Genomic DNA, 25,150 nt, shown 5'->3' on the forward strand with positions numbered 1-25,150 from the left:
CAACCTCCGTCTGCTGGGTTCAGGCAATTCTCCTGCCTCAGCCTCCTGAGTAGCTGGGATTACAGGCACGTGCCACCATGCCCAGCTAATTTTTTGTATTTTTAGTAGAGACGGGGTTTCACCATTTTGACCAGGATGGTCTCGATCTCTTGACCTCGTGATCCACCCGCCTCGGCCTCCCAAAGTGCTGGGATTACAGGCGTGAGCCACCTCGCCCGGCCGAATTTTTTTAAATCTATGCTAACACTTAAAAGAACTATATATAGTAATTTTTCCTTATAGAATTATGTGTTTCATAAGTGAACTTTTCAGATAATGGAACTTTAAATAATTAAAGTTTTTTTTGACCATTTTAGAAGAATATCTTTCTAAATAGAAAACACGACCCTAACGAAAGCTTTCCTTCATTACTCACTGTCATCATAACACACACAACAGTGTGAGTTCTGTAACGAATAGCACCTCCTGGGTCAACCAGAGTTGTATGAAACCATTCACTCTGACACTCAGTGAGTCCAGAGTTCTGTAGGTTTGCCATTTCTGCCATCTTGTTTATCTCAGTCCCACCTGAGCTATTAGCTATAGTATTTCACAGTGTATTCAAATCTAAGTTGCATTATGAATTGGTATACTTTTCCCATTTGAACCTAACAGTGACTCTACAGTAAGGAATATACTTATGGGCTTTAAGATGTTATTTCTTGAGATGACTTTTTTGTTTATTTACTTTCGGATTTTTAGGATGGTTTATGGATGGTTGAGTTATTGCTGGTAGCAGGAAAGTGAGGTAGATTAGATTTTGTGTTTCTTCTTTTTTTTGTTTTTGATACAGTATGCTATATCAGAGACAAGAGGAAAGAGGCCTTTAGGGCAATGTTAGTATATCTAGTAAAGGAATTACAGTTCTGTTCACTTACAGAATAATGTGGTTTAAGTTGCTCTTCTTGCCCAAACTCTAGAAACTTGTCAACCTTGGAATATCATGTGGATATTTTACCATTTTACTGTCTTATGTACAACTTGTTTGAAAGCAGAAAGCTTAAAGAGCAAGAAAAGTCAAGTCTTCATTTCTTCTTTACAAAGTAAAGAAGAAATGAAAGGTGAATTTCATAAGAAAAAGGAGCAAAATCTGCTATAAACTGATCAGAAGGGAATTCCTAATGTTGGTATCTTATATTATTGTTCAAGGTCACATAAAGATCACATTTACTGACCTGGGGAATGCTGGGAAGTTGCAAGTGAGGTCATGGAATTAGAGAGGTTAAGGTTGGCAGTGATACTAAGCTGGCTCTGCAATGCAGGAGGGTAAGGAGATGTGGGTGTCAGGAGGGATTCCTCACTGGTTTCTTCATCAATTCCAGGCAGGTACGTGTCAATCAAGGCATCAAGAAACTTAACAATAAGCTCAGCATAGTCTGGAATTTGTGTTTGCTGTAATGGAAAATAGGAAATTATTTTAACTCCCTTTTTTGTTTTTAAGTAAATCCCCATCTGAAGCCAAAATATATTAATTTTGTTTAGACTTAATTTACTATTTTCCTTCCTTTGTATTACTTATCATTAAAAAAGGGGAGTGGAGTAATATTTATAGACTACCATAGGACTTATAACAAGGAGTTCTATTCAGCTTACACTTAAAGCTTCAAGATGAACCCACATTTTCTGAAAGCCATGCACAAGACAGACTGAATTTAATACTGAGACAATACAATCATCAGGAATGATGTCTAGCCAATTTTCCAAAACAGAGAAAATGAGCAGAGCATAATCATTCCAGCTGCCATTTAGATTCTACTCATTAGACGCTGTAAAGGGCTCAGAGAGTTACTGGCAATCCAAATGCAAAAACTGCTGTATAATAATATACTTATTTCTACAACTTAAGGCCCACTTTTTAAGTGACAACCTTTGCATGTCAATAGATATTCAGTAATAGCAAAAGGAAATAAATGAAATACTCAATTCTTAAAAACTGGAACAAGGTTTATATAATTCATATTGATTTAGCAGCCCCTGTATCTAAAACACTACACTAAGAACTGTTCAAGGAAGAAACAGAAATCCTACCTTCAAGGAACTTTGATCAATTGGAGAGAGACCACATACAGAGAAAATGATTAAACACATATTATGTAGCACTACATCAACTAATGCCAATCAAAAAGCAAACTAAGGCCAGGTGCGGTGGCTCTCACCTGTAATCCCAGCACTTTGGGAGGCCGAGGCGGGCAGATCACAAGGTCAAGAGATCAAGACCATCCTGGCTAACATGTGAAACCTGGCTCTACTAAAAATACAAAAATTAATTGAGCATGGTGGCGCACATCTGTAGTCCTAGCTACCTGGAAGGCTGAGGCAGGAGAGCTGCTTGAACCTGGGAGGTGGTGGTTGCAATGAACCAAGATTGCATCACTGCACTTTAGCCTGGTGATAAAGTGAGATTCTGTCTTCCCAAAAAAACCCCCCAAAAAACCAAAAACTGAATAGGAGTAAAATAAGGACAAATCCAGAGAGGAATGAATCTAATCTAATAGGTCGGAAATAAAAATGCTTTCATGAAACAGATTTTAACCATGGTAATACTCTTTGCTAGTCATAAAAATATTTAATTGTGTGCATTACGATTATCAAATACACAGGGACTGAGGCAGAAAATTATCACAGAGGTTTATCACACTCTTCTGAAAAGTAGAGCATAAGCTGAGTTTGTTTGTAAAAGTGAATACACACACACTCACACCATGCTGCCTCCTGGAACGAAACCTTGTGACAAGAAAGTTTCAAAAAGTAACATATGTGTTTATCATGAGTTATTATTCTGGTTTTCAGCATATTGTGTGTTAAAGCAGGCATACTAATTTGAACAGAAATCTTCATTTTACCATAAGTTAGAGAAAAATATTTTTTCTTACCTTTGAAAAGGGTCCTGCAAACCGCCACAAGCCATTAAAACCAAAACCTGCAACAAATCAAATGTTACTCTTATAACAAGCAAGATATCTTTTAATTGTAACAGAAGTTAAATAAGTTGTATAGCTGATGATATGTAAACTCTATGTACACGTTGAAAACATTTTAGAAGGAGTGTCAAAGAGACTAAAATCTACTTAAAATATATTCAGTATAAAACCACATTTTAATTTAAAAGGTTGTCCACCAGTTACATCGAACATACAATTGAGAGAGTCGAAAAATGGAATATGGAAATAAAAGTATGAACAAGTCTATCCCTTATAAAGAATTCTGTAGCCAGTGCATTCTACAACCGTGTGCATGTTAGCAAGTTCATCAACCATCCTTCTCCAGATACATTTATTTACTTTGCAGGTAAGATGTTTGGTATTGTGGTGGGGATTCTTCATGGTATACCACACTCTGCACAATTCCATGGATCGGATTTAACAAATTTGGATCTTGGCACAATGATAACAAGGTGTTGATCTTAGAGTCCAACAAATTATGCCTAAAAAAAAAAAAAAATCAACAGAAGAACGTTTTAGAGGAAAATTAAATGAAAATATGCAGTGGAAAACATAATATACATTCCCCAGAATAATGTGCCAAAATTGAAGGGAGATAAGCATTTTTTGCTTTCTGAGGTATTTCTACACTTTCCAAATTTTCTACAATGAACGTGTGTGTGTGTGTGTGTGTGTGTGTGTGTGTGTGTGTGTGTGTGTCTGTCTGTCTGTCTGTCTGTTTTTGTCTGTCTTTTGTTTTAGTCACCAGGGAAAAAATGGTGAAAACAAACAACTGGTAGTGTCACATAACCATGTGTAACCATACACGGTAAATGTTTGCCTAGAACAAGGTTGGCTCTGTCTGCTACTTAGCCTTTAGTACTATTTCCATCTGTTGTATGCTGACACGCACTTAGGGATTTAAAACTAAATTTAGGATCTGTGCAAAAGAAAAAGAAAAAAAATTAAATTTAATGTTAATCAGTTGTTTTAAAATGCTGAGTCAGATCAAATAGAGAAAGCAAAATTAGTTCAGAGGGAGTGAAATACATGATCCGATTGAAACTTAGGAAAAAAATTATTTCTAACCTGGCTACACTCCGTTAATAAAAATAACGAGTCCAAACTCTCTAAAATTCTAACATTAGATTAAAAAAAAAAAAAAGAAAGAAAGAAAATAATGACACGATATAGAAGGCCTAGATCAGGACTAGAATTTCTCTGAGCTATTTAAATTTGAACACTTTGAGGTTAATATTTTTAAATCTTTAAGAGATAATAAAATGTACCTCATAAATAGAAGATCAATTTTGTTTTCACTCAGCTGTGGATAAATACAAAAGCTCTACTAGAAAGCAAACCAAAGTAGGTATGCTGATTTAGATATACCAGTCTCATGGTTTGCTTCTAAGTGAGGAAAATGAGCAATGATCATCAAAATAAACCACTTAACCAGATTTTTTAAAAAAGTCTTTCCTTATAAACTTTCTATTAGATCCAATAGGTCAAAACTAATCTTAGCCCTCATTAAACCTACTGTCTCTCAAAACCTAAAATCACTATCGTAATATCTCATTTTGCCCTCTTTGCAACCAGTACACATTACCAGGTAATATTTTTCAAAGCCTTTATAAAGCATTTGACTTAAAGACAGGCACGAAAGTTAATTAAAACCAAAATGAGATACTTACACAACAGGAAAGACTTTGGGAAACACAACACTGGCTTCTGCTAAGTATTCATAAAGAATTCGTTGATCAAACTCATCTGTGGTATATTTTACCAGTGTAGCCTGCCAAGATGCAAAAAAGTAAACAAACAACATTTTTACTTTGTGGCTGAATTGTTATCTGTTTTTGTGAGAAGCAGAAGACTGTATCCTCTTCATGTTTTTAATATTTAAGGGCCTCCTAAAAGTGGATTGGAATAAAAATTTGAGGGTGGGAGACCCAGAAAGAGGAAATCCTTACTAGAACAGTAAGAAGCAGTGCTTGGATCTTCGGATCAGTAAGTACTTCTTCATCCAAGAGAACATTTGATTCAGACACTGAAACTTTACGTAAATGTGGGTGCTGTTGTGATGAGGAGATCCTCTGAGTTTCTGCAGTAAGACAGGGAATTAACATGATCAGCTGTATTAAACACCTGAATAATCACTTCACCAATTTCAATGTTACTTCTAAAATTCAACAGCTTTCTTTAGTAGACACTTAACATAAATATCATACAGAATTACTATTCACCTATACAAAGTTTCGGCTACCTATTTACAATGCTGTATATAATATATATAATAAGTTTTACACAAGCTTCAAGATAACTGTCATTTTAAGAACAGTTATGTTTTGAGAAATGACAAACATTTCTATATTTCATCCTAAAGAGCCTAAGAAATGGCTGAAAAATAAACATGACTTTAATGGACTCTCCCACCTTATTTTCAATGACCTAGATCAATAATTTGTTTCTTACCCATTTCATAATCGGTTTCTGCTACCCTCCTCATTTTGGGGGGTGTTGTGATCCCCGATTCCATTTCTTGCCTTTTAGGAGCCTTTGTGTCTGATATCAAGTGATCAAAACTCTTCCTTGTTCCTATAAACAAAAGTTTCAGAATATGGGAAGTTCAATAACCACAGTGTCTATAAATTGGAATATACTAAAAAAAATGTTTGGATATGAAGCTTTCACTTATGACTCAAAGAAAGCTCTAATATATCCCTGGAGCAGAATTTCTTTCCTTTATTCTACATCTTCTCAAAGGGTTTGGTTCCCACAGCTTTCTGTTTCAGGACAGGATGCACCTTACTGGTACAAATCTGAGATTATATTCTGTGCACTGAATACAAGGGTAGGCATTATTCAGTAGCAAAGGTCAACTATGCCTGACCAGTCTTTTCAGTTTAAGAAATGCTGCTGGTGCCAAGAACTACTCATTAATACATGAGGAATTTCCAAGCTTAGGAAAAAAGCAGAGTTTGATTTTAGTTTTTTAAGCTTTGAAAAAACGATATGCATGCCTGAAAATACTAAAATCCAGCTATACTGGGAGATGCTGCAAAAACAGCAAGTAGCATAATATCCCACTTGGCTTTGAGTTTCTCTAATTATGTAATCATGTATTAACACTTCACCTTTTTTTTTTTTTTTGGACAGGGTCTCACTCTGTGGCCCAGGCTGGAGTGCAGTGGTGTGATCTCAGCTCACTGCAACCTCTGCATCCCGGTCTCAGGTGATCCTCCCACCTCAACCTCCCCAGTAGCTGGGACTATAGACACACACTACCATACCCAGTTAATTTTTCTATTTTTAGTAGAGACAGAGTTTCTCCATGTTGCCTAGGCTGGTCTCAAACTCTTGGGCTCAAGTGATCCAGCCACCTTGGTCTCCCCAAACTGCTGGGATTACAGGCATGAACCACCATGCCGGGCCAACAGTATTATTTTTTAAAAGCCAAAAATTAAAGCCAATATAATAAAATCTGACAATTGAACACTTGAGAAATAGAAAGTTCTATTATTTCAAGAATTAATATGAATAACTATTCATCACAGTCATAAATACCAAGGCCAAATAATTTAACAGCCCAAAGGGATCTAGTCCAGCTTCTTTGTTTCACACACATGTACACTGATGAAGCCGTAAGCAGTTAAGTAATTAGTCTGAGGTAGCATGGCTAGGGATCTAGATAATGACCAGACGGAAAACTCAGGTTTTCTAAAACCAGTCAGTGCTTTCCATACTACATGAGACTGGGACACTACTTTCTACATTTAGTTTTCCTTTCTTTCTCACTCTTCCTTTTTATTTTATTCTCTGCATTATTCCTGGAAGATCTCACTTTGCTTAAATAGCTTCAACTATCTGTGAGTTAATAAATTCTAAATGTTTACTTGTTTACTTCTTTCTTCCCGAATTCCAGGTACATCTTGTGGTTTATCTCTTAGGTATACACTCCCAGATGTCTTGAAAATATTTCAAATATAATCAACTAACCTAAATTTATCATGTACTATAAGTATATTAGTCCTGATTTCTATGAATGATTCAGCCAGTTTTTAAAACTAGAAACTTCTGACATCCTTCACAATCTTCTCCCCTTCCCTACCTGCAACAGTTGGCCACTAAGTCATATCCATTCTACTTCAGAAACCTATTCCAAACCTGATTTTTGTTTTTTTGAGACAGGGTCTGACTGTGCTGCCCAGATCAGCCTCAAGCTATCCTCCCGCCTTGGCCTCCTCAGTTCCTGGGACTACAGGTGTGCACCATTATGCCTAGCTCCAAATCTGCTGGGTCTTCTCCATTCTCCCATTGCTCCTGCCTTAGTACAGGGCCCATACCTTTTTTTTTTTTTTTTTTTTTTTTTTTTGCTTGGACCGCTATATCAACTTTATTAAATGGTTCCCTTGCTAAAAATCTCTTCCCATCTCTCCACATTGCTGCTAGAAAAACTTGGTAAAAATTAAAATTTGGTCATGTTCTTCCCCTATTTAAATATCTCAGCTGAATGCATAAGGCTAAATCACTCACCATGGCACACAGTCATTTGCAATTGAGTTCTAATCCTTCTTATCTCATTTCCTACCCCATTCCCCATGATGCTATGATGTATTGTCAGTTGCTTTCCTGCCTTTTCTTTACCTTTTCTTTATTCTTGCTATTCCCTGCTGCTCTTAAACGTACACCCTTCCTTATCCTGTTGTCTATTTTGCAAGCATACATTAAATCTATAGGACACAGCTCAAATGTTATCTCCTCTCTGCAGTTTTTTTTTTCTTCTAATTTCCCCAGATCTCCAGTTTCCTCCATCAAGACATATTGTTTTAATGGCACCTGGAGTTGCTATTGTGATTGGCTGATTATAAGTCCTGGAACTTATAATCATAAGTTAATTATAAGTCTTGGAACAAATTACGAACTCTTCTAGGGCAGTTACCGCATTTTTTTCACTTAGTACGTGGATTCAATGAATTCAATACTATATTTTTTCCCCATGTTTCTGAGGTTAGTTTTTCATTAACAATGGCATTGGCATGAAAATCCAGAATTACAAAACACAAAGTAACCAGGAAACTCCTAAAAGATTACTTACGGTGAGGTAATAATAGAAAGGAACTTAAACAACAGTAACACACCTATGTGGCTAGTAACTGTGACTGATATTCATCATGGTTTCTATTTCTTTCCTGGTTTACTGGCAGGGTACTTATGTTACAATTTGGTGTTTGTTCACTAATTTCCTTATGAACACAAATATTTTTCCAATACCTAAAGATACTTAAATACGTTTGCATGGATAACTGAAATCTGTTGAACCACTCACAGTGTTGGCCACTGAAATATAGATCCCAATGTATTCCAGTAACAATTATAATTTTACCCAATGGGATACAAGAACATCACTGCATTTCCTCTAAGCAGCTATGTAAGATCAGTGTTCTTGTTTGTTTGTTTTGAGACAGGGTCTCACTCTGTCACCCAGGCTGGAGTGCAGTGGTGCAATCCTGGCTCACTGCTACTCTCACCTCCTGGGCTCAAGTGATTCTCCTGAGTAGCTGGGACTACAGGTGCTCGCCACCATGCCCAGCTAAGTTTTGTATTTTTTGTAGAGATGGGTTTTGCCACGTTGCCCAGGCTGGTCTTAAACTCCTGGACTCAAGCAGTCCTCCCACCTGAGTCCCCCAAAGTGCTGGGATTATAGGTGTGAGCCACTGCACCTTGCCTAGTGGGTTTTTCATTCATTTACTTTCAGTTACTAAAATGGAAAAGAGTTTCATAGCATTTTAGGTGTACCTCTCAGAGACAATAATTCTATATATGTTGATGTAACTGAGCAATCTTAATTTCAAGAATCCTATTCTCTAGGCGGGCATGGTGGCTCACACCTGTAATCCCAGCACTTTGGGAGGCCTAGGAGGGAAGATCACCTGAGGTCAGGAGTTTGAGACCAGCCTGGCCAACATGGGGAAACCCCTTGTCTATTAAAAATACAAAAATTAGTTGGGTGTTGTGGCATGCACTTGTAATCCCAGCTACTAGGGAGGCAGGAGAACTGCTTGAATCCGGGAGGCAGAGGTTGCAGTGAGCCGGATTGCACCACTGCACTCCAGCCTGGGTGACAGAGCAAAACACTGTCTCAAAAAAAAAAAAAAAAAATTCTATTTTCTTTCAGTTATTGAAAAACATATATCTTTCTGTCTTTTCAAAGACAGTGTGGCAAACAGTACTATTACAGCTTCATACGATATTCATGTATTCTCTCAGATGACAATTTTGGAAAGTAATACAGGGTACCATTAAAGGCCCTGAATGCAGCAAGACTCTTCCCTTCTTGTAGATATTTATCTACTATGTCTCATGGTCCCATTCCCTGCTGGCCAGCCAAGGCAAAGCAAAATAAGGAGAGTCACAATACTTATTCTGAGATTCAGAAAAAACCGTTTCAAGGTCCCATTCTCATTTCTGTATCTCAACTTACAATGCTTAACTGATCTATCCAACTCTTTTAAATGGCATCAAAAACTGCGACACTGAGACAGAAAATTTTGATAATCTTGAAATTTCAAATAATTTTTCAAGAGTGAAGATGTCTATTTTAAATAATAATAATAATAATAAAATCTAGGTAATTTAGACAAACTAACCAAGCAACTTCTTAGTGTTGGCCTGAGAAGGCTGCCCCATGTCCAAGCTCATGGATTTCCTGGCTCGGGGACTGGTCTGGCCAACAGTTGGATAGGTGGCTGCAAGATACCCTTCAGAACCTTTAGGAGAGGACCATGGCTGATTCTCCTTTAGTGTCCTGAGAGATTAAAACAATAGAGAAAATTAATTAACATGGTGACAAATAACAACCATTGTTTGCTCCTTCCAAATGGCTGTCCTATTTCCTAACGACAGCAATTAATTAATTTTAAAACTGCACTTTAAAGGGCTTTAGGGTACAAACTCTTGATGTATCTCCAGGAATTATCAACTTTCTTGCCATAGTATCTTATAAACAGTAGGTACTCACCAAATGCTGAACAAAAAGAACTGTACTGCAATTTTTAAAAGCTGACAAATAAAAAGGTATATATTAAGTGTCCAGTCTTTTAGCTTCCCTGGGCGATATTGAAAGAAGAATATACTGGGGCCGGGCGTGGTGGCTCAAGCCTGTAATCCCAGCACTTTGGGAGGCCGAGGCGGGTGGATCACGAGGTCGAGAGATCGAGACCATCCTGGTCAACATGGTGAAACCCCGTCTCTACTAAAAATACAAAAAAAAAAATTAGCTGGGCATGGTGGCACGTGCCTGTAATCCCAGCTACTTAGGAGGCTGAGGCAGGAGAATTGCCTGAACCCAGGAGGCGGAGGCTGCGGTGAGCTGAGATCGCGCCATTGCACTCCAGCCTGGGTAACAAGAGCGAAACTCCGTCCCCCCACAAAAAAAAAAAAAAAAAGAAGAATATACTGTGCCACATAATAAAGTACACTAACACTAACAGTAGTTGATGAACTTAAAAAATCACAAAAAAATCTCATAATGTTTTAAGAAAGTTTACAAATGTGTTGGGCTGCATTCATAGCTGTCCTGGGCAGTGTGTAGCCAGTGGGCCACGGGTTGGACAAGCTTGGCGTACAACATAATGTTTTAAAATGTTTACATTGTAGGATGGCTAAATCAGTATAATTTGGAGCCAATTAACATATATATTGCCTCATATGTTTATTTTTTGTAGTGAGAATACTTAAAATCTCCCATAGCAATTTTCAAGTATACGATACATTGTTATTAACTATAGCTATCATGTTGTATAAAGGACCTTGAAATTACTGCACTGATTTTTTTTTTAATCAGAAAAAATCAAGTCTAAATAGGAAATTGTTTAAAAATCAAGAAAATCAGACATTAAATTACACTTTGACAGGGGAACACAGGCAAACTACTTTACCCTTTCCATAACAAAAAGGGCATACCTCAAAGTAATATAATAATGGGACAGACAAAAATAAGACTACTGAATACCAAGTATGTTGAAACATTTTTGCATACATTATTAAAATCTTAAGGAAAATTGTTGAAGTCTTTTTATCAAAAAGCAGGATGTTGATAAATGGAATGATATGAGTTTTACAAACAGAAGATAACTTTTCTATGTTCAACACTGTCCCTAAACCTTAAATATATTTTTATTTAATTGAAAATATAGAAAAATCTCCCAATGTCATTTTCATGAAATTTCTCCAAATTATACTGAAAAATATACTACCCAAAACCATGTATAGCAGATATAATTACCATTGAAATCTACATTTTGGAAAACTTCTAAATGACTTTAGTGTGATTTGAGTAAATAAAACAAATATGTTAGCATGTGCATATTTTTACAAATCTGTATAGATTCATCCTCTATCCAATCATGTAATGTGTTGTTTATATTTTGCATTAGTTTTTTTCCCCAGGCCCTTCCCCCACAACCTAATATTTTCAAGAGCATCTCTTTTGTTGTTCAATTGGTTTGTGCTTCAGAGGCAAACTAATGTTAACATTAGCACAATTAGATTGGAAGAATAACTTTCCTACTAACTGACATAAAATACTATATATTTATAAAATGAGTTTTGATTTACACACTGTTCCTAGACCATCTCTAGATTTCCCCCATATTACCTTCTGGATTACTCTGCTGCTTGCCTCCATTAGTTGGAAAATTGAAACTTGATTACGATTATGTAATTATAGGAGAGTAAATCCACTTACCTGTAGGTAGGGTCACCATGATGAATGGGATATGTATCCATAGGAACATTTTCCATTGAAATATCAGTAAGAAGAAGTGACTTTCTATGTTTTAGGCTGCAGCGACTTCGAACTTCTTCAGACACTGTGAGCAAAGCTAAAAGGAAATAGGCAGCAGATTTAAAAATTTAACAAATCACAAGTGTGACTTAAAACAGGATGAACTTCTTACAGTCTCCTAAAGAGAATAATACCTGTTAAATGTGCACATATTTTGGAAGACTACATAAGCATGAAATATACAGAGATTTATTTAATAAGCATCTTTTATTTTCCAAGTGCTTTAATGTACATTTGATTTTAACAAACACAAAGTAGGCAGGGCAGGTATTAAGTTCAATGAGGAAAAATATTGAGAGGTTAAATAATTTGCTCAAGGTCATATGGTTCAAACAAAAAAGGTGACACATATGGAAGTCTGTGAAACTGAGAATCAGCACTTTCCATCAAAAAACTACGTTCAAGAATTGTATTGTACACAAGTGCTAAGTGTTGCTAAGTAGAGAAACAAAAGATAACGGCAAATAGGAAGCTTTAATGGAATGGTGGGGATAGGGCAGACATTCCAGATAAAATGGCATAAGGAATGAATATTGAAGAGGCAGTCACTTGTGGGAGATGGCAAGTAGATTAGCTTAAAATAGCCTATCCATTTGGAGTGGTAATAAAAAATGAGGCTCATGAAATTTAGAGAAAGATGACAGAACTGAGAAGGCTATTTAAGGGCCCAGGATGCTAGACTGAAGCATTCCAATTTTATGACAGATAACAGAGAGCCACTGTAATGTCCTGAACCAAAGATGACCAAGGGAACACATTTCAGATTTTAATGTGAATTAAATTCATATAGAAAAATGTTTTGGCAAAACTCTCAAAATTGTAACCACCACTAAAGGACCAGACTGTGACCTTTTTACTCTGCCAAGCAACCAGCTAAAGGACCTATAGGTATTTGTATTTTTTGGGTGATCCTTAGATATAGATGTTGCAAGATCAATTTTGTTTATTTTGTGTTTTTACCTGCTAAGTAGGCCACGCTCTGTGTATTCACTTCAAATTTGTCACAATTTCTGTGTTTGTTAACCAGAGTTAGTAGTGTATGTAAAATTCTGACTGTTCTTGCAACAATGGCAGGTGAAGGATGTCTGTACCCTACAAAAAAAAACAAACAAAAAAAAAACGAAGTTAATTAATTTTTTGAACAAGTATCTGCTGAGTTCTTATTCTCTGACTAGCAACTCTGCAAGGAAAGGAAGTATTACTCCTGCCTTCCAAGAATGCTATTTGGGAAGGTAAAACATACATATGTGAATGTGAGTAATTAATTACATATAAGATCAAGCACCAAAAATATGTAGAACAGAATATTCCCTAGAACCCTACAGTATTCCAGGAAGAGGAAAATTAAAAGCATGACAGTCTTTCAGATTTTCTATTCCCTAAAGCAGCACAGGGATTAAAAAAGAAAATCTATGTATTAGAATGACCCTTAAGATTTCTTTTGAAAATAAGAGTTCTTTTACAAAAATATTTTTAATTAAAAGAAAACCTAATGACATAGCAAGTATATGCTCTAAGAGTCCAATAAATAGGGTTGATTAGAGGATAAATTTGATCTTTGGCCAACTTTTAATCATTAATGCTACTCCATTTAAAAATAGGTGATTTGAACACGGAAAGTATCTGATATTCTTTTCTTGTTTTAAGACAGAGTCTTGGTCTGTCACCCAGGCTGGAGTGCGTGGTAGGATCTTGGCTCACTGCAACCTCTGCCTCCCAGGTTCAAGCAATTCTTGCGCCTCAGCTTCCTCAATGTCTGGAACTACAGATGTGCATCACCTCACCTGGCTAATTTTTGTATTTTTAGTAGAGACGGGGGGTTTCACCATGTCGGCCAGGCTAGTCTTGAACTCTTGGCCTCAGGCAACCCGCCTGCCTCAGCCTCTGAAAGTGTTGGGAGTACAGGCGTAAGCCGCCATGCCCAGCCTGGTATTCTTCTGGATATAAAAAATAAGTAAGCACTTTATTAACCCAGTTGCAATTCCTTACCTTGGTATCCTTTTGTAAGTGTGATATCTTTTGAGAAATCCCTACTGGCCTTAGAGATGAACACTGTCAATATTTTTTGTAGAAATTTCATAAGAAAGCGAAATGAAATGCATACATTCACAGAAGTGGGTGTATGCATATATATATCAGGCAAAAACTGGGGGAATCTCCATTATCCCTCAAGCCTAAGATTTAAATTGAAACAAAACTTGTTGACTCAAGCTGTAGCTAGAATCTCTATTGTGGCCACATCCAGTGCTGAGTCCACTGGGGTTCATGCCAGCTCCTTATCCCAGGTCTTACTTTACCCTTCCTTGCCTGACCCACTGCTACATGCTGTTCCTATTAACTACAGTCTCTGGCCATGACTGCCCCATGTTAATGAACCAAAGTTAACAAGCTGTGAAGTTCGCAATGGGGAGTAAAACCAGGTTAGGAAATGAATAAACTGGCTCTGAAGAATAGCTGGAGATCACTGGCTTTAAGCAATGTAGAAGCGGGTACGGGTAGGGTACCGGAAAGGTGAGGTACAATGGTATAAAATAATAGTATTAATCGACAGCAAGTCTAAGTAGCTGGAACTATAAGCATGTGCCACCACGCCTGGCTAATTTTTAAATTTTCTGTAGCGATGAAGTCTCACTATGTTGCCCAGGCTGGCCTCAAACTCCTAGCCTCAAGTGATCCTCCTGCCTTGGCCTCCCAAAGTGTTGGTATTATAGACATGAGCCACCACACCTGGCCTAGTTTGCATTTCAAGTAAGACATATGGGCTAAGTTACTTCAATTTATTTCAAGTATTCAATTATTCAAATTACTTCTGGTTTTTTAATACTATTTCATAAAAATATTCTAACATAGGCTTTTACCTTTTAAAAGGTGTCCAACCAGTGCAAAGTTAAAGTTAGAGTTGAAATTGAGTCCAACAAAATGATCCATTTGCTTGCAGTGCCACTCCAGAGGATTCCGGATTGCCATAAACACTTCCTCTGGACTCTATTAAAGATAATCATGAGATGGTTGATGAGGTTCACACAGGAGCTTTCTTTAAAGGCTCACTTAATTGGTTTCTGTGTTCAACAGTATGATAATATAAGTAATCCTTTCAAGGTGAGATAAATTATTTTCAGTTGACTGCAGAAAACCACAGAACATTTTAGCTACTACAAATTAACTGGTGCAAGACAATAAAGCATATAAATGAGAAGATGGTGGAAGATGAAATCACTTTTATTTACAATACAAAATAAATGACTCTCAATTTACATCCTGGTGACTTTTAACAAGCTTATAACTCTGATGCCTAGCATCCTAAGGGCACCAGAATCAAAATTAGCTCCTGCTACTGGGCTGCTCTGAAGATGAAAATGCCAAGGCAGATGCCCCATTTGCAATGCTCCATTTGCAAATATTCTTTTTTTTGAGATGAAGTCTCACTTTGTCGCCCAGGCTGGAATGCAGTGGTACCATCTTGGCTCACTGCAACCTCCACCTCCTAGGTTCAAGTGATCCTCCCACCTCAGCCTCCCAAGTCACTGAAATTACTAAGCTTGCACCACCCCAGCTAATTTTTGTATTTTTAGTAGAGACAGTTTCACCATGTTGGCCAGACTGGTCTCCTGACCTCAAGTGATCCTGCCAACTCAGCCTCCCAGAGTGCTGGAATTATAGGCGTGAGCCACTGCACCCAGACAATTTCCAAATATTCTTAACATATAATAGAAAACAGCTAGGTATCACTGACCACCATTGTCCCAAAACAGTTCTAGAAAAAGCGCAATGAGAATTAGGAAAGAGAGGTCTAGTCCCAAAACAGATGTACAAGCATGGGCAAGTTACTTAACTTCTTAGTTCCTTTCTAATTTGCAAAATGGAGGTCTGATTAATAAACCTCATAATATTTCCTACCTCTAAAATTTTGTTTCCTTATTTCTCAGACCCCTAGCTGTTCTGGGTTCACACTACATCTGGCAGACTGAACTAATAATGTTTATACCAAGTATCTTCACACTTAAAGCCATAATCCTGTTCTTTCTACCCACAGCTCAGTTAACTTCGCATCAGGCAAATCTCATTATATACGTAAATTCTTTTAAAAACACCCCCCTCTTTTCTCCTAGACTCTTTCCATTTTTATACAAAGACAAAAGAGACATAATTTCATACTATTTTATTCTCTCCTCTATTCTCCATGAACTAAAATCCAACCCCAACCAGATTTCCATTTTACAAATTAGAAAGTAACTAAGAAATAACTTGCCCATGTTCACACACACACACGCACACACTTAGCACCCCTCCTAACATTTATTAATCTTAATTGGAGTTGGATTTTATATAATATATATATACACAAACACTTTATATATACACACATATATTTTATGTGTGTGTATACATGTATACACCTTTTTTTTTTTTTTTTTGAGACAGGGGCTTGCTCTGTTGCCCAGACTGGAGTGTGGTAGCATGATCTCAGCTCACTGCAACCTCTGCCTCCCAGGCTCAAGCAATCCTTCTACCTTACCTTCCAAGTAGCTGGGATTGCAGGTGCATGCCACCAAGCCCAATTAAGTTTCGCATTTTTTGTAGAGACGGGGTTTTGCCATGTTGCCCAGGGTGGTCTCTAACTCCTGAGCTCGAGTGATCCACCTGTCTTGGCCTCCCAAAGTGCTGGGATTACAGACATGAGCCATCACTCCTGGCCACTAATGGTATTATTTTAAAGTGAGATTAGACAAAAGAAAAACTAGTAAAATTAAGTACCCAAAAGTTTCCTTTAAACTCTCCAACTTCCTTATCTACTATGAATTATACCTATTTTTCATTAAGTGGCATTATTAAATAAAAATAAGTTTACCTTTAGATTATTTCTTTACTTGTGAAATGGAGGGCAGAGAATGCTAACCTTTACCTTAGAGTTAGGAAAACTAAAAATAATGAATGCATAGTGCTTAGCATATGGCCTGGCATGGTAGTTACTATTATTATTATTATTTATTATTTATCTTTATTCTGTAAGGATGAAAATAATCATGTATTATTTGTCCTCATTCTGTAATTCTCCCAGTATTAGGTCAGTACTGCTTTTGTTTTTTTACTATATACATATTTTTTCTGAGATGGAGTCTTGCTCTGTCACCACACTGGAGTGCAGTGGCGCAATCTCGGCTCATTGCAATCTCCACCTCCCGGGTTCATGTGATTCTCCTATCTCAGCCTCTCAAGCAGCTGGGACTACAGGCACGCACCACCACGCCCATATAATTTTTGTATTTTTAGTAGAGATGGGGTTTCACCATCTTGGCCAGGATGGTCTTGATTTCTTGACCTTGTGATCTGCCTGTCTCAGCCTCCCAAAGTGCTGGGATTAAGGGCATTAGCCACTGTGCCTGGCCAGCTTTTTTTTTTTAAACTATTTTTATATAGAAAATACGCATTCAAGTTTACATAGTTCTTTATGAGCTGGTAAGGAAATATACTTACAATAAGTTACATTATAGAAATTGATATTTAAGTTACGAGCTTCTTGTGATGTCAAAAGAATAGCAACAATAAAAGAGGGAAGAGTAGTAAATCTGAGTAATCTAGGAACCAAGGAAAAGCTTGCTTACCTTGTCATTGAATATCCGGAGACTATCTAAAGTATGCAGGTTTTGTTCAAGAAGTGCAGTGCCTGCTGAATACAAGTTGACCTCATCAAGCTGCAGCACAGCCACAGCTACCCAAAAAAGGGCTTTGTGCAGAGGCGAGTCCTGGCAAAGGAGACATGTTTGAGGCTAGTAATATGAATCATGAAGTAGTCTCTTTCAAAACACACTGCAGTTAAAAATGAGGCAGCTTATCTTCCTAAATTACCCATGTTTTCTCTTTTGGGGAATATAAAGATATGGGTAAGCTTTTCATCTTTTCCATATGTAAGATACTGTTAGCTAGACTGAGAACCTTACTTAGCATTCTCCCTGTACTTTAATCTCTAAATCCAGTTACCCAGGTTTGTTGATTCTTCCAGAGTGGTCTCTTTTGTATCTGTCATTTCTTTCTTATTGCTAATAACATTAACCCATGCCAACCTTATTTATTATAAAGGTGGATTCTTTTTACCTCACTTTCTCCCTAAGCCAATCCACTGGGCACACTACCACCAGGATCTAAGTCCTGCTTTCGTTATATAACTTGTCTGCTTAAAAACTGTACATTTCCAAACTCTTTTCTGAACAATGCTGAATGTGAGATGAGGTCTATCCAGCCCTCACAACTTTCCCTCTCTACTCTTTTGAAAAGTTTCTCCATTACAGCTGTAATGTTCTACCCACCTTCCCTCCATCGTGCCAGCATTCTTGTACAGTCCTATTGCTATCCTTGCTGCTCAAGGCCTTTTGCTTGCTCCCTTTCTCTCTACCTACATTGACTCCTATGTTTCCCCTTAGCTTGAGTTTAAACTCTATCTTTTCAACTTCTTGTCACTCTTAACCAGTATAGTAATCTCTTGCTACTCTGAATTAGAAGCATTTATTATCGGTAATCCTTATTTAGCAATGTGATATTAGGAAAAATACATGGACTTTAGAATCAGATAGTATCAGATTAGAATCATGGTTCTTTTATTAGGTATGAGACCTTGGGCAAGTTATTTAGCCCCTCTGAGCTCATTTTCACTTATATGACAGGGACAAGAGAACCATTTTGTTTAATATAAAATTAGGATGTTTGTAGACAAACCAGGAATATAACAGGTATTTATCTGTTATTTCTCCCAAGTCTGGCATATCTGTACTCAAATCACAGAATTAAACCACTTTAGAATTGGAGGGCAATACCATGCCATTATCTAATCTAAGATTACTCATTTTATTAATATGAAAACATGATGTCTAGAATCAGGGCACAAAGCTGGGATAAGCTCAGACCATCCTAAAACAGTGGCCACATCATTTTACTCCTTTTAAGTATCATCTTCATTTAGCACCCAAACTCTTCCGATGATCAGGTATACTTCTCTCAGCCTTAATTTCTCCACAGTAATAATCACTAACATACTATGTATTTTGTTTACATTATTATCCATCCACTCACCAACCTCCACACCCACCCCAGAAAGTAAGCTCCATGAACGCAGTGAGTTTTATGGACTTTGTTAGTCCTCTATCTTTGGCACCTAGAACAGTACTTGGCAAGAGCAGATAATTAATACTTATAAAAGAAGTAAGAATATATACCTATCTCTCCTTTAGCATTGATGAGACAAAAAACTTTCAAGCACTTGAGAACATACTATCCACACTTACTCTTCTTCTAATATAACTACTTCAAACAACTAAACTTTAAGAGGTTCTACTTTATAGCGTTTTATTCATAGCTTATTCTCAATTCATCTTATTTTCTAAATTCTTTGAAAGAAAACTACATTCAACACTGATACCCAAAATGAATGTACTCATTTTCTATACAGTAATTACCTTATTAAGAAGTGGCTGTAATTTGGTTAGTGCTATTACTGTAGCTTCTATCAGAACTTGACTGTTGTAAGTATCAGGTCCTTTTAAGCAACTTTCAAGTGCCTTTTAGGAAAACAGAATTTTTAATTTTACTTTCATTGAAATAAAACATTAACTCCTAAACTGAATCTCAGAATAAATTCAGGAACATTTACTTATTTAATAAATGCTAGAATGATTTTTAATGCTATGATGATCTTGGTAGCTAACTTAATGTACATTTATTTTCTTATTTTTGATATTTCTACATAAGAGTCTAACATTTTTTCTTTATTTTCTTTTTCTATCTATGGGGTGATCCAAATGACATTATTATAGTAATTACAAATTACATAATTTTATATAAGACTATAGTCTTACCATATAATTAAATGCTTTGAAAACTGGTAAAATATTAAGTGTACCTGTTTAGCAAAGGAGGCATATTGAAGCAATCAGAGTTTACAAATAAAGACATCTTCTTTAGAGAAGATTTCTTCAAAGAATTACAATAAAGAAAATAAAATACATTTTAAAGGCTTAATAAATAACATGATATTTTATTGAACTCAAATTTAAATGTCTTTTAGAAAAATGAAAGATACGCTTTACAACTTGGGAACCATAAATATTCAGGAGAAGTACAAAACAAGTACCTTGCTAAGAATACGGATAATCTGCTTTATCTGCCCATGAGACACTCGTTTGCTAATACAGCCAAAGACAACAAGAGCTCTTGGTTGCAGGGATGGATTATATTGGAATGCGAATCTGCAATTAAAAGATCCACAGAACTTATAAAAACCTTTGTGTTTATATATACTAAATAATAAATTATAATACTGATCATACAGTAATAGCTTTATTTTCAATAATACACACATTTTTACAACTTATATTTAATTTGGGACATACCTTTGAGCTAGTTCTGTCCACTGGTCCAGCCACTTGCATGTTGGAATATCTCTCATGCATGCCTAAAAAAGGGGATACTCTGAATATATATGTACATAAATGTTTTTAGAACTGTTTAAATGTTTATTGTAATGTCATTAAGTGACCTGTTACCAATAACACATTCCATGCAAGTGTTTTTATTTAAGCATTAAATACAAAATAGCACAATAAACCAATATTTCTTCTATATAGTATTTATTTATTTTTTTTTTTGAGACTGAGTCTCGCTCTATCGCCAGGCTGGAGTGCAGTGGCGTGATCCCCACTCACTGCAACTTTCGTTTTCTGGTATCAGCCAATTCTCCTGCCTCAGTCCCCGGAGCAGCTAGGACTACAGGCACGCACTACCACGCCCAGTTAATTTTTTGTATTTTTAGTAGAGATGGGGTTTCACCATGTTGACCAGGATGGCCTTGATCTCTTGACCTCTTGATCAGCCCGCCTCGGCCTCCCAAAGTACTGGGATTACAGGCGTGAGCCACCGCGCCTGGCTAGTATTAATACATTTTTTAAAAAAGATTTTAACTTAGTTTCTTATCATTTTGCCTTATATACCTCCATGATCTCCAACAAAGCTTCTGTGACTGTTTCCAAGGATGTCAAAGCAAAAGTCTCCCTCTCATAGGAGCCAGGAGAAAATGACCTGTCCCGGTAACTGGAACGGAAGGCAATGACGGCAGCTGATTTGACTTTGCTAATGCCAAACAGCAAGTAAAACTTGGGTAATGAGAACTCTGTCAGACTGAGTCTCAAAACTTGCTTGGTCTCTTCTGTAAGAGAATAAAGGAACAAGTAAAGACAGAAAATATTACTTTTTGATTTCTAAAGTTCCATGTTTCATTTCAAATTTAGAAAATTTGAGTATCATATAACAATTACATAATCATGCTCCCTAAATCTAACCTCTAAATACATTATATTAAGGCTCCTTGTTCTAGCTCCATTTATCTACAAATCAGTGCTGGTAATGGAACACAGTCAACTGGCACTGAGTATTTCATTTATGTGATAACTACAAGGGTCTACATGACAAGTATGCACAGAAAATCTTTACTGTAGCTTGATATGAAATGGAAGTAATGGTTTAAGTTCGCAATTTGGTGTTAAGGCATCAACATAAATAATAAGATAACCTATATTGATCAGGTGAAGCAAAATGCAGAAAGGAACTGGTAAACACAAATTCCTTTCCAAGAACTTACCACTAAAATGAAGCTGTGAACAAGTACACAGAGAGTGAATGATATTAATGACCAGTCCATGTGTGGAAGCTCTAAGGGAAAGTGGACCCGTGGCTACTAAGAAAGTAACAACGTGGAAGAGGTAGGGAAGATGAGCTGCCACATCAAGGGAATTGTTGAAGGACAGCATCAGCATGTAGCGTGCTAAAATAGCAATATCATCCCACATGAGATGTTGTTCTAAAGTAGGAGTTGGAGATAAGCATGTCTTGTCAATTATTTTGCACATCCTTCCAATAACCTGTAAAGAAGCAGAATTTTTTTAAAAAAACACAAGACTAAAAGTTTTATTACAGAAGTTCAGCTTAATTTAAAAGTAATTACAAAACAAAAAACCTCTTGATAAAAACAGATACGCTCTAGTACAGAAGGCAAAAGCAAAGTGATTGATTACCTTGCTTGAAACCAATTTCACATTTCCAGAAGCCAAAGCTACAGCAGTATCTGCCATCACTTCAGCTTTAATTGATCCCAAGCCACCTGTTGCACTGGTTTTGATGAAACTGTCTAGCACAACATCAAGCAGATCTGTAATCTAGTTGAATAAGGAAAATAACATGTTTTTACTCTACCAATTTAATTTTTAATTAAAAAATACTCATTGGAACAGCCCAATCAATATGAAAATTCTATTTTACCCAAGGCCTCAAAAATACGAGATTTTATTTACAGACCTGTCAGTAAATACAATTTATCATAAAATACCCAGGAAAGGATGAGCATATTCATTTGATTTCTTCAGAGATTAAGAGATTGGTATTCAAAAATTTAAAATCTCTATCAATACTATCTTCATTCACTTGCAAAGTATCTCTGCATTTTTCTAAGACAGTAATGTATGATCAATATAAAATAGTGATTTGAAAATATAAAGCTGGGTGTGGTGGCTCACATCTGTAAACCCAGCATTTGGTGAGGCTAAGGCAAGTGGATTGTTTGAGGCCAGGAGTTCAAGACCAGCCTGGGCAATGTGGCAAAACCCCGTCTCTACAAAAAAGAAAAAATACAAAAATTAGCCAGGTGTGTTGGTGTGCACCTGTAGGCCCAGCTGCTTGGAGGCTGAGGTGGAAGGATCACTTGAGCCTGGAGGCAGAGGTTGCAATGAGCCGAGACTGCACACTGTACTCCAGGCTGGGTGACAGAGTGAGACCCAGTCTCAAAAAACAAGTAAGTAAAATATAGGAAATGACATGAAGTACCAAGATGTTCTCTAGGGCTGTAACACTGGCTCCAAGGTTATTTCAAATTATTTGGAGGAGTTGCAGCATTTTTTGAGTGAGTGCATTATTTCCTTAAGTGATTACTTTAAAGAAATGATATGCATAATTCTTGTCAATAAAAATGAAATTTGCATTATATCCTATTTTTAATATTGGCATTCTTTTTTTTTTGAGACGGAGTTTCGCTCTTGTTACCCAGGCTGGAGTGCAATGGCACGATCTCGGCTCACCGCAACCTCCGCCTCCCGGGTTCAGGCAATTCTCCTGCCCCAGCCTCCTGAGTCGCTGGGATTACAGGCACGCGCCACCATGCCCAGCTAATTTTTTTGTATTTTTAGTAGAGACGGGGTTTCACCATGTTGACCAGGATGGTCTCGATCTCTTGACCTCGTGATCCACCCGCCTCGGCCTCCCAAAGTGCTGGGATTACAGGCTTGAGCCACCGCACCCGGCCAATATTGGCATTCTTATGTGGAACTATAAATGAAAGCAGGTGTCCCAAATAGCATCAATAAGAAAAAACATCTACTAACACCTTAGCACGTACAGAACTAGAATAAAACACTATTTACTAGAAATGTCATCATATTTCTACAGTTCTATGTAATATATATAATTCTATAAAATTATGCCATGAAGGAGACTGTGCAAAAAACTAGCTTTTCTCTGGCCCTGAGATACGCTCTAGACGTTTACAATTTTGAACCAGATGAAGAGCTGGGTGAGTGTCTACATGCTTTCTGAAGGAGAAAATTGCGTTTTTTACAACTCTATCCCTAGTGTCTACGGCAGTGCTTTGCCCAATGTGGGCACCAGATAATTACCTGCACAAAACAAATACTAGATAAATATCTGAGCAAACTCAATACCTGCCCAAGGCTTCCCCATATTTTTGCTTGAATAGATGGGTACATCTGTTTTTCATTTATGGTCATTGTTATCAGCTTGTCAAGAATAGCAGTAACTCTTTGTCGTTTGGCATCATCATTATGCTTGCAAAAACGAACTAGATTTGACAGCCATGGAGTCATGTATTCCAGACAAAGGTGTTTCAATTCAATACCTGGAAAAAAAAATACACTATTAGCATGTGATGGTCAATGAAAATCACATCAACAATTATTTAATATAAAGAATTCGGGGAAAAAAAAGGGAAACGGTAAAGACTATTACCTAGAAACAGGCCTGGCGAAAAGAGACTTGGCAAATATATTTTTGTAGAGGTGAAGAAGAAACAGGCCTTGAAGAAAGTAGTTTTAAAAGCCAGTAAGCCAATTTTTGAAAAGTTTTGTCTTATTTTCCTCCATTTTAATGTCATTCCTCTTTTTGTTAAAAAATTGTTTTATTCTCATTATAAAAGGAAAATGTGGTCGTCATAGAAAGTTTGGTAAAAGGAAAACATCACCACAAAAATGAAAACTGTATTAACATATTGGTGTATCATCTCATCTCTCCTCAGGCTTTCAAATTTATGTAGAGATAATGAACATTTATGAGTGTGTACACACATATAACCCACTCCCACTCCCCCACAAAAATTGGGATTATGCTATACATGCAGTATGCTCTGAATATTCTTTTCAGTCAATGTCATACTGAGATTATTTATTCAACATTACAAATTCTGCATAAACTTGTTTTATTTGAAAAAGCTTCACATTTATAAGACAAAAATTGTACAAAAATTTATCTATACACTTCACCTAAAGTCTAAAAGAATTTTTAAAATTGTGGTAAATATATACAATATAAAATTTACCATTTTAACTATTTTTAAATGTACAATTCCATGGCATTAACCATTTTTAAGGGCAGTTCAGTGGCACTAAGTACATTCAAATCATTGTGCATCCATCACCGCCATCCATCTCCAGAACCTTTCCATCTTCCAAACTGAAACTCTGTAACAAAGCCATTTTTTAGAACCAATAATTTAATCGGTTCCTTTTTCTTTGACTTTTGGCCTGTTCTCTTTTTTGTTTTTTGTTTTTTGGGGCTATTATAAATAATGTCATATGAAGTTCTAAAGTAGGCAAAATAAATCTATGCAATAGAGATCATAATAGTGTTTACTCTTGGTGAAGGGAGGGTACTGAGAAGATCCTTCTGGATGCTGGAAGTGCTCTGTCTTGATCTGGAAGATACTTTCATGATGTATTCACATGTAAAAGTTCATCAAGCTGTTCCCTTAAGATCTTGGCACTTTACTGATAACAAGATACATCTCAATTTAAAAATCTACATAAAAATAATGCTATAATAAACATCTTAACATTAATTATTTAGGATAAATGCTGAAAAGCAGAATTATGAGGCCAAAAGGTATGAATAGTCTTAAGGTCTTGTTAACCACTTCCAAATGCCTTTCTAGAAAAATTGCTCCTGCTTACAATTCCACAGACCACCAGGAATAGATCTTAAAAAAAAAAAAAAAAAAAAAAAAAAAAATTTTTTTTTTTTT

General features: G+C 36.6%; 1 protein-coding gene across 11 annotated transcripts in view; it reads right to left on the minus strand.

Annotated features, from left to right (window-relative positions):
• NF1 (neurofibromin 1) overlaps positions 1-25,150 on the minus strand; it is a 306,641-nt gene that overhangs the window by 16,452 nt on the left and 265,039 nt on the right. For all 11 annotated transcript variants that reach the window (XM_032280970.1, XM_032280969.1, XM_032280968.1 and 8 more), the window contains 18 exons: positions 23,559-23,752; positions 21,864-22,004; positions 21,431-21,710; positions 20,784-20,998; positions 20,187-20,248; positions 19,928-20,042; positions 19,254-19,355; positions 17,409-17,549; positions 14,664-14,790; positions 12,766-12,897; positions 11,707-11,842; positions 9,608-9,765; positions 5,433-5,555; positions 4,931-5,061; positions 4,652-4,752; positions 3,321-3,463; positions 2,913-2,959; positions 1,215-1,431 (listed from right to left, as the gene is read on the minus strand). In XM_032280970.1, coding sequence (XP_032136861.1) covers positions 1,215-1,431; positions 2,913-2,959; positions 3,321-3,463; positions 4,652-4,752; positions 4,931-5,061; positions 5,433-5,555; positions 9,608-9,765; positions 11,707-11,842; positions 12,766-12,897; positions 14,664-14,790; positions 17,409-17,549; positions 19,254-19,355; positions 19,928-20,042; positions 20,187-20,248; positions 20,784-20,998; positions 21,431-21,710; positions 21,864-22,004; positions 23,559-23,752 — 2,565 coding nt within the window. The remainder of the gene's footprint in view (positions 1-1,214; positions 1,432-2,912; positions 2,960-3,320; positions 3,464-4,651; positions 4,753-4,930; positions 5,062-5,432; positions 5,556-9,607; positions 9,766-11,706; positions 11,843-12,765; positions 12,898-14,663; positions 14,791-17,408; positions 17,550-19,253; positions 19,356-19,927; positions 20,043-20,186; positions 20,249-20,783; positions 20,999-21,430; positions 21,711-21,863; positions 22,005-23,558; positions 23,753-25,150) is intronic.

Source organism: Sapajus apella, unplaced genomic scaffold (assembly GCF_009761245.1).
Source record: "Sapajus apella isolate SASKATOON/1434 unplaced genomic scaffold, GSC_monkey_1.0 scaffold12, whole genome shotgun sequence".
NCBI classification, from domain to species: domain Eukaryota; kingdom Metazoa; phylum Chordata; class Mammalia; order Primates; family Cebidae; genus Sapajus; species Sapajus apella.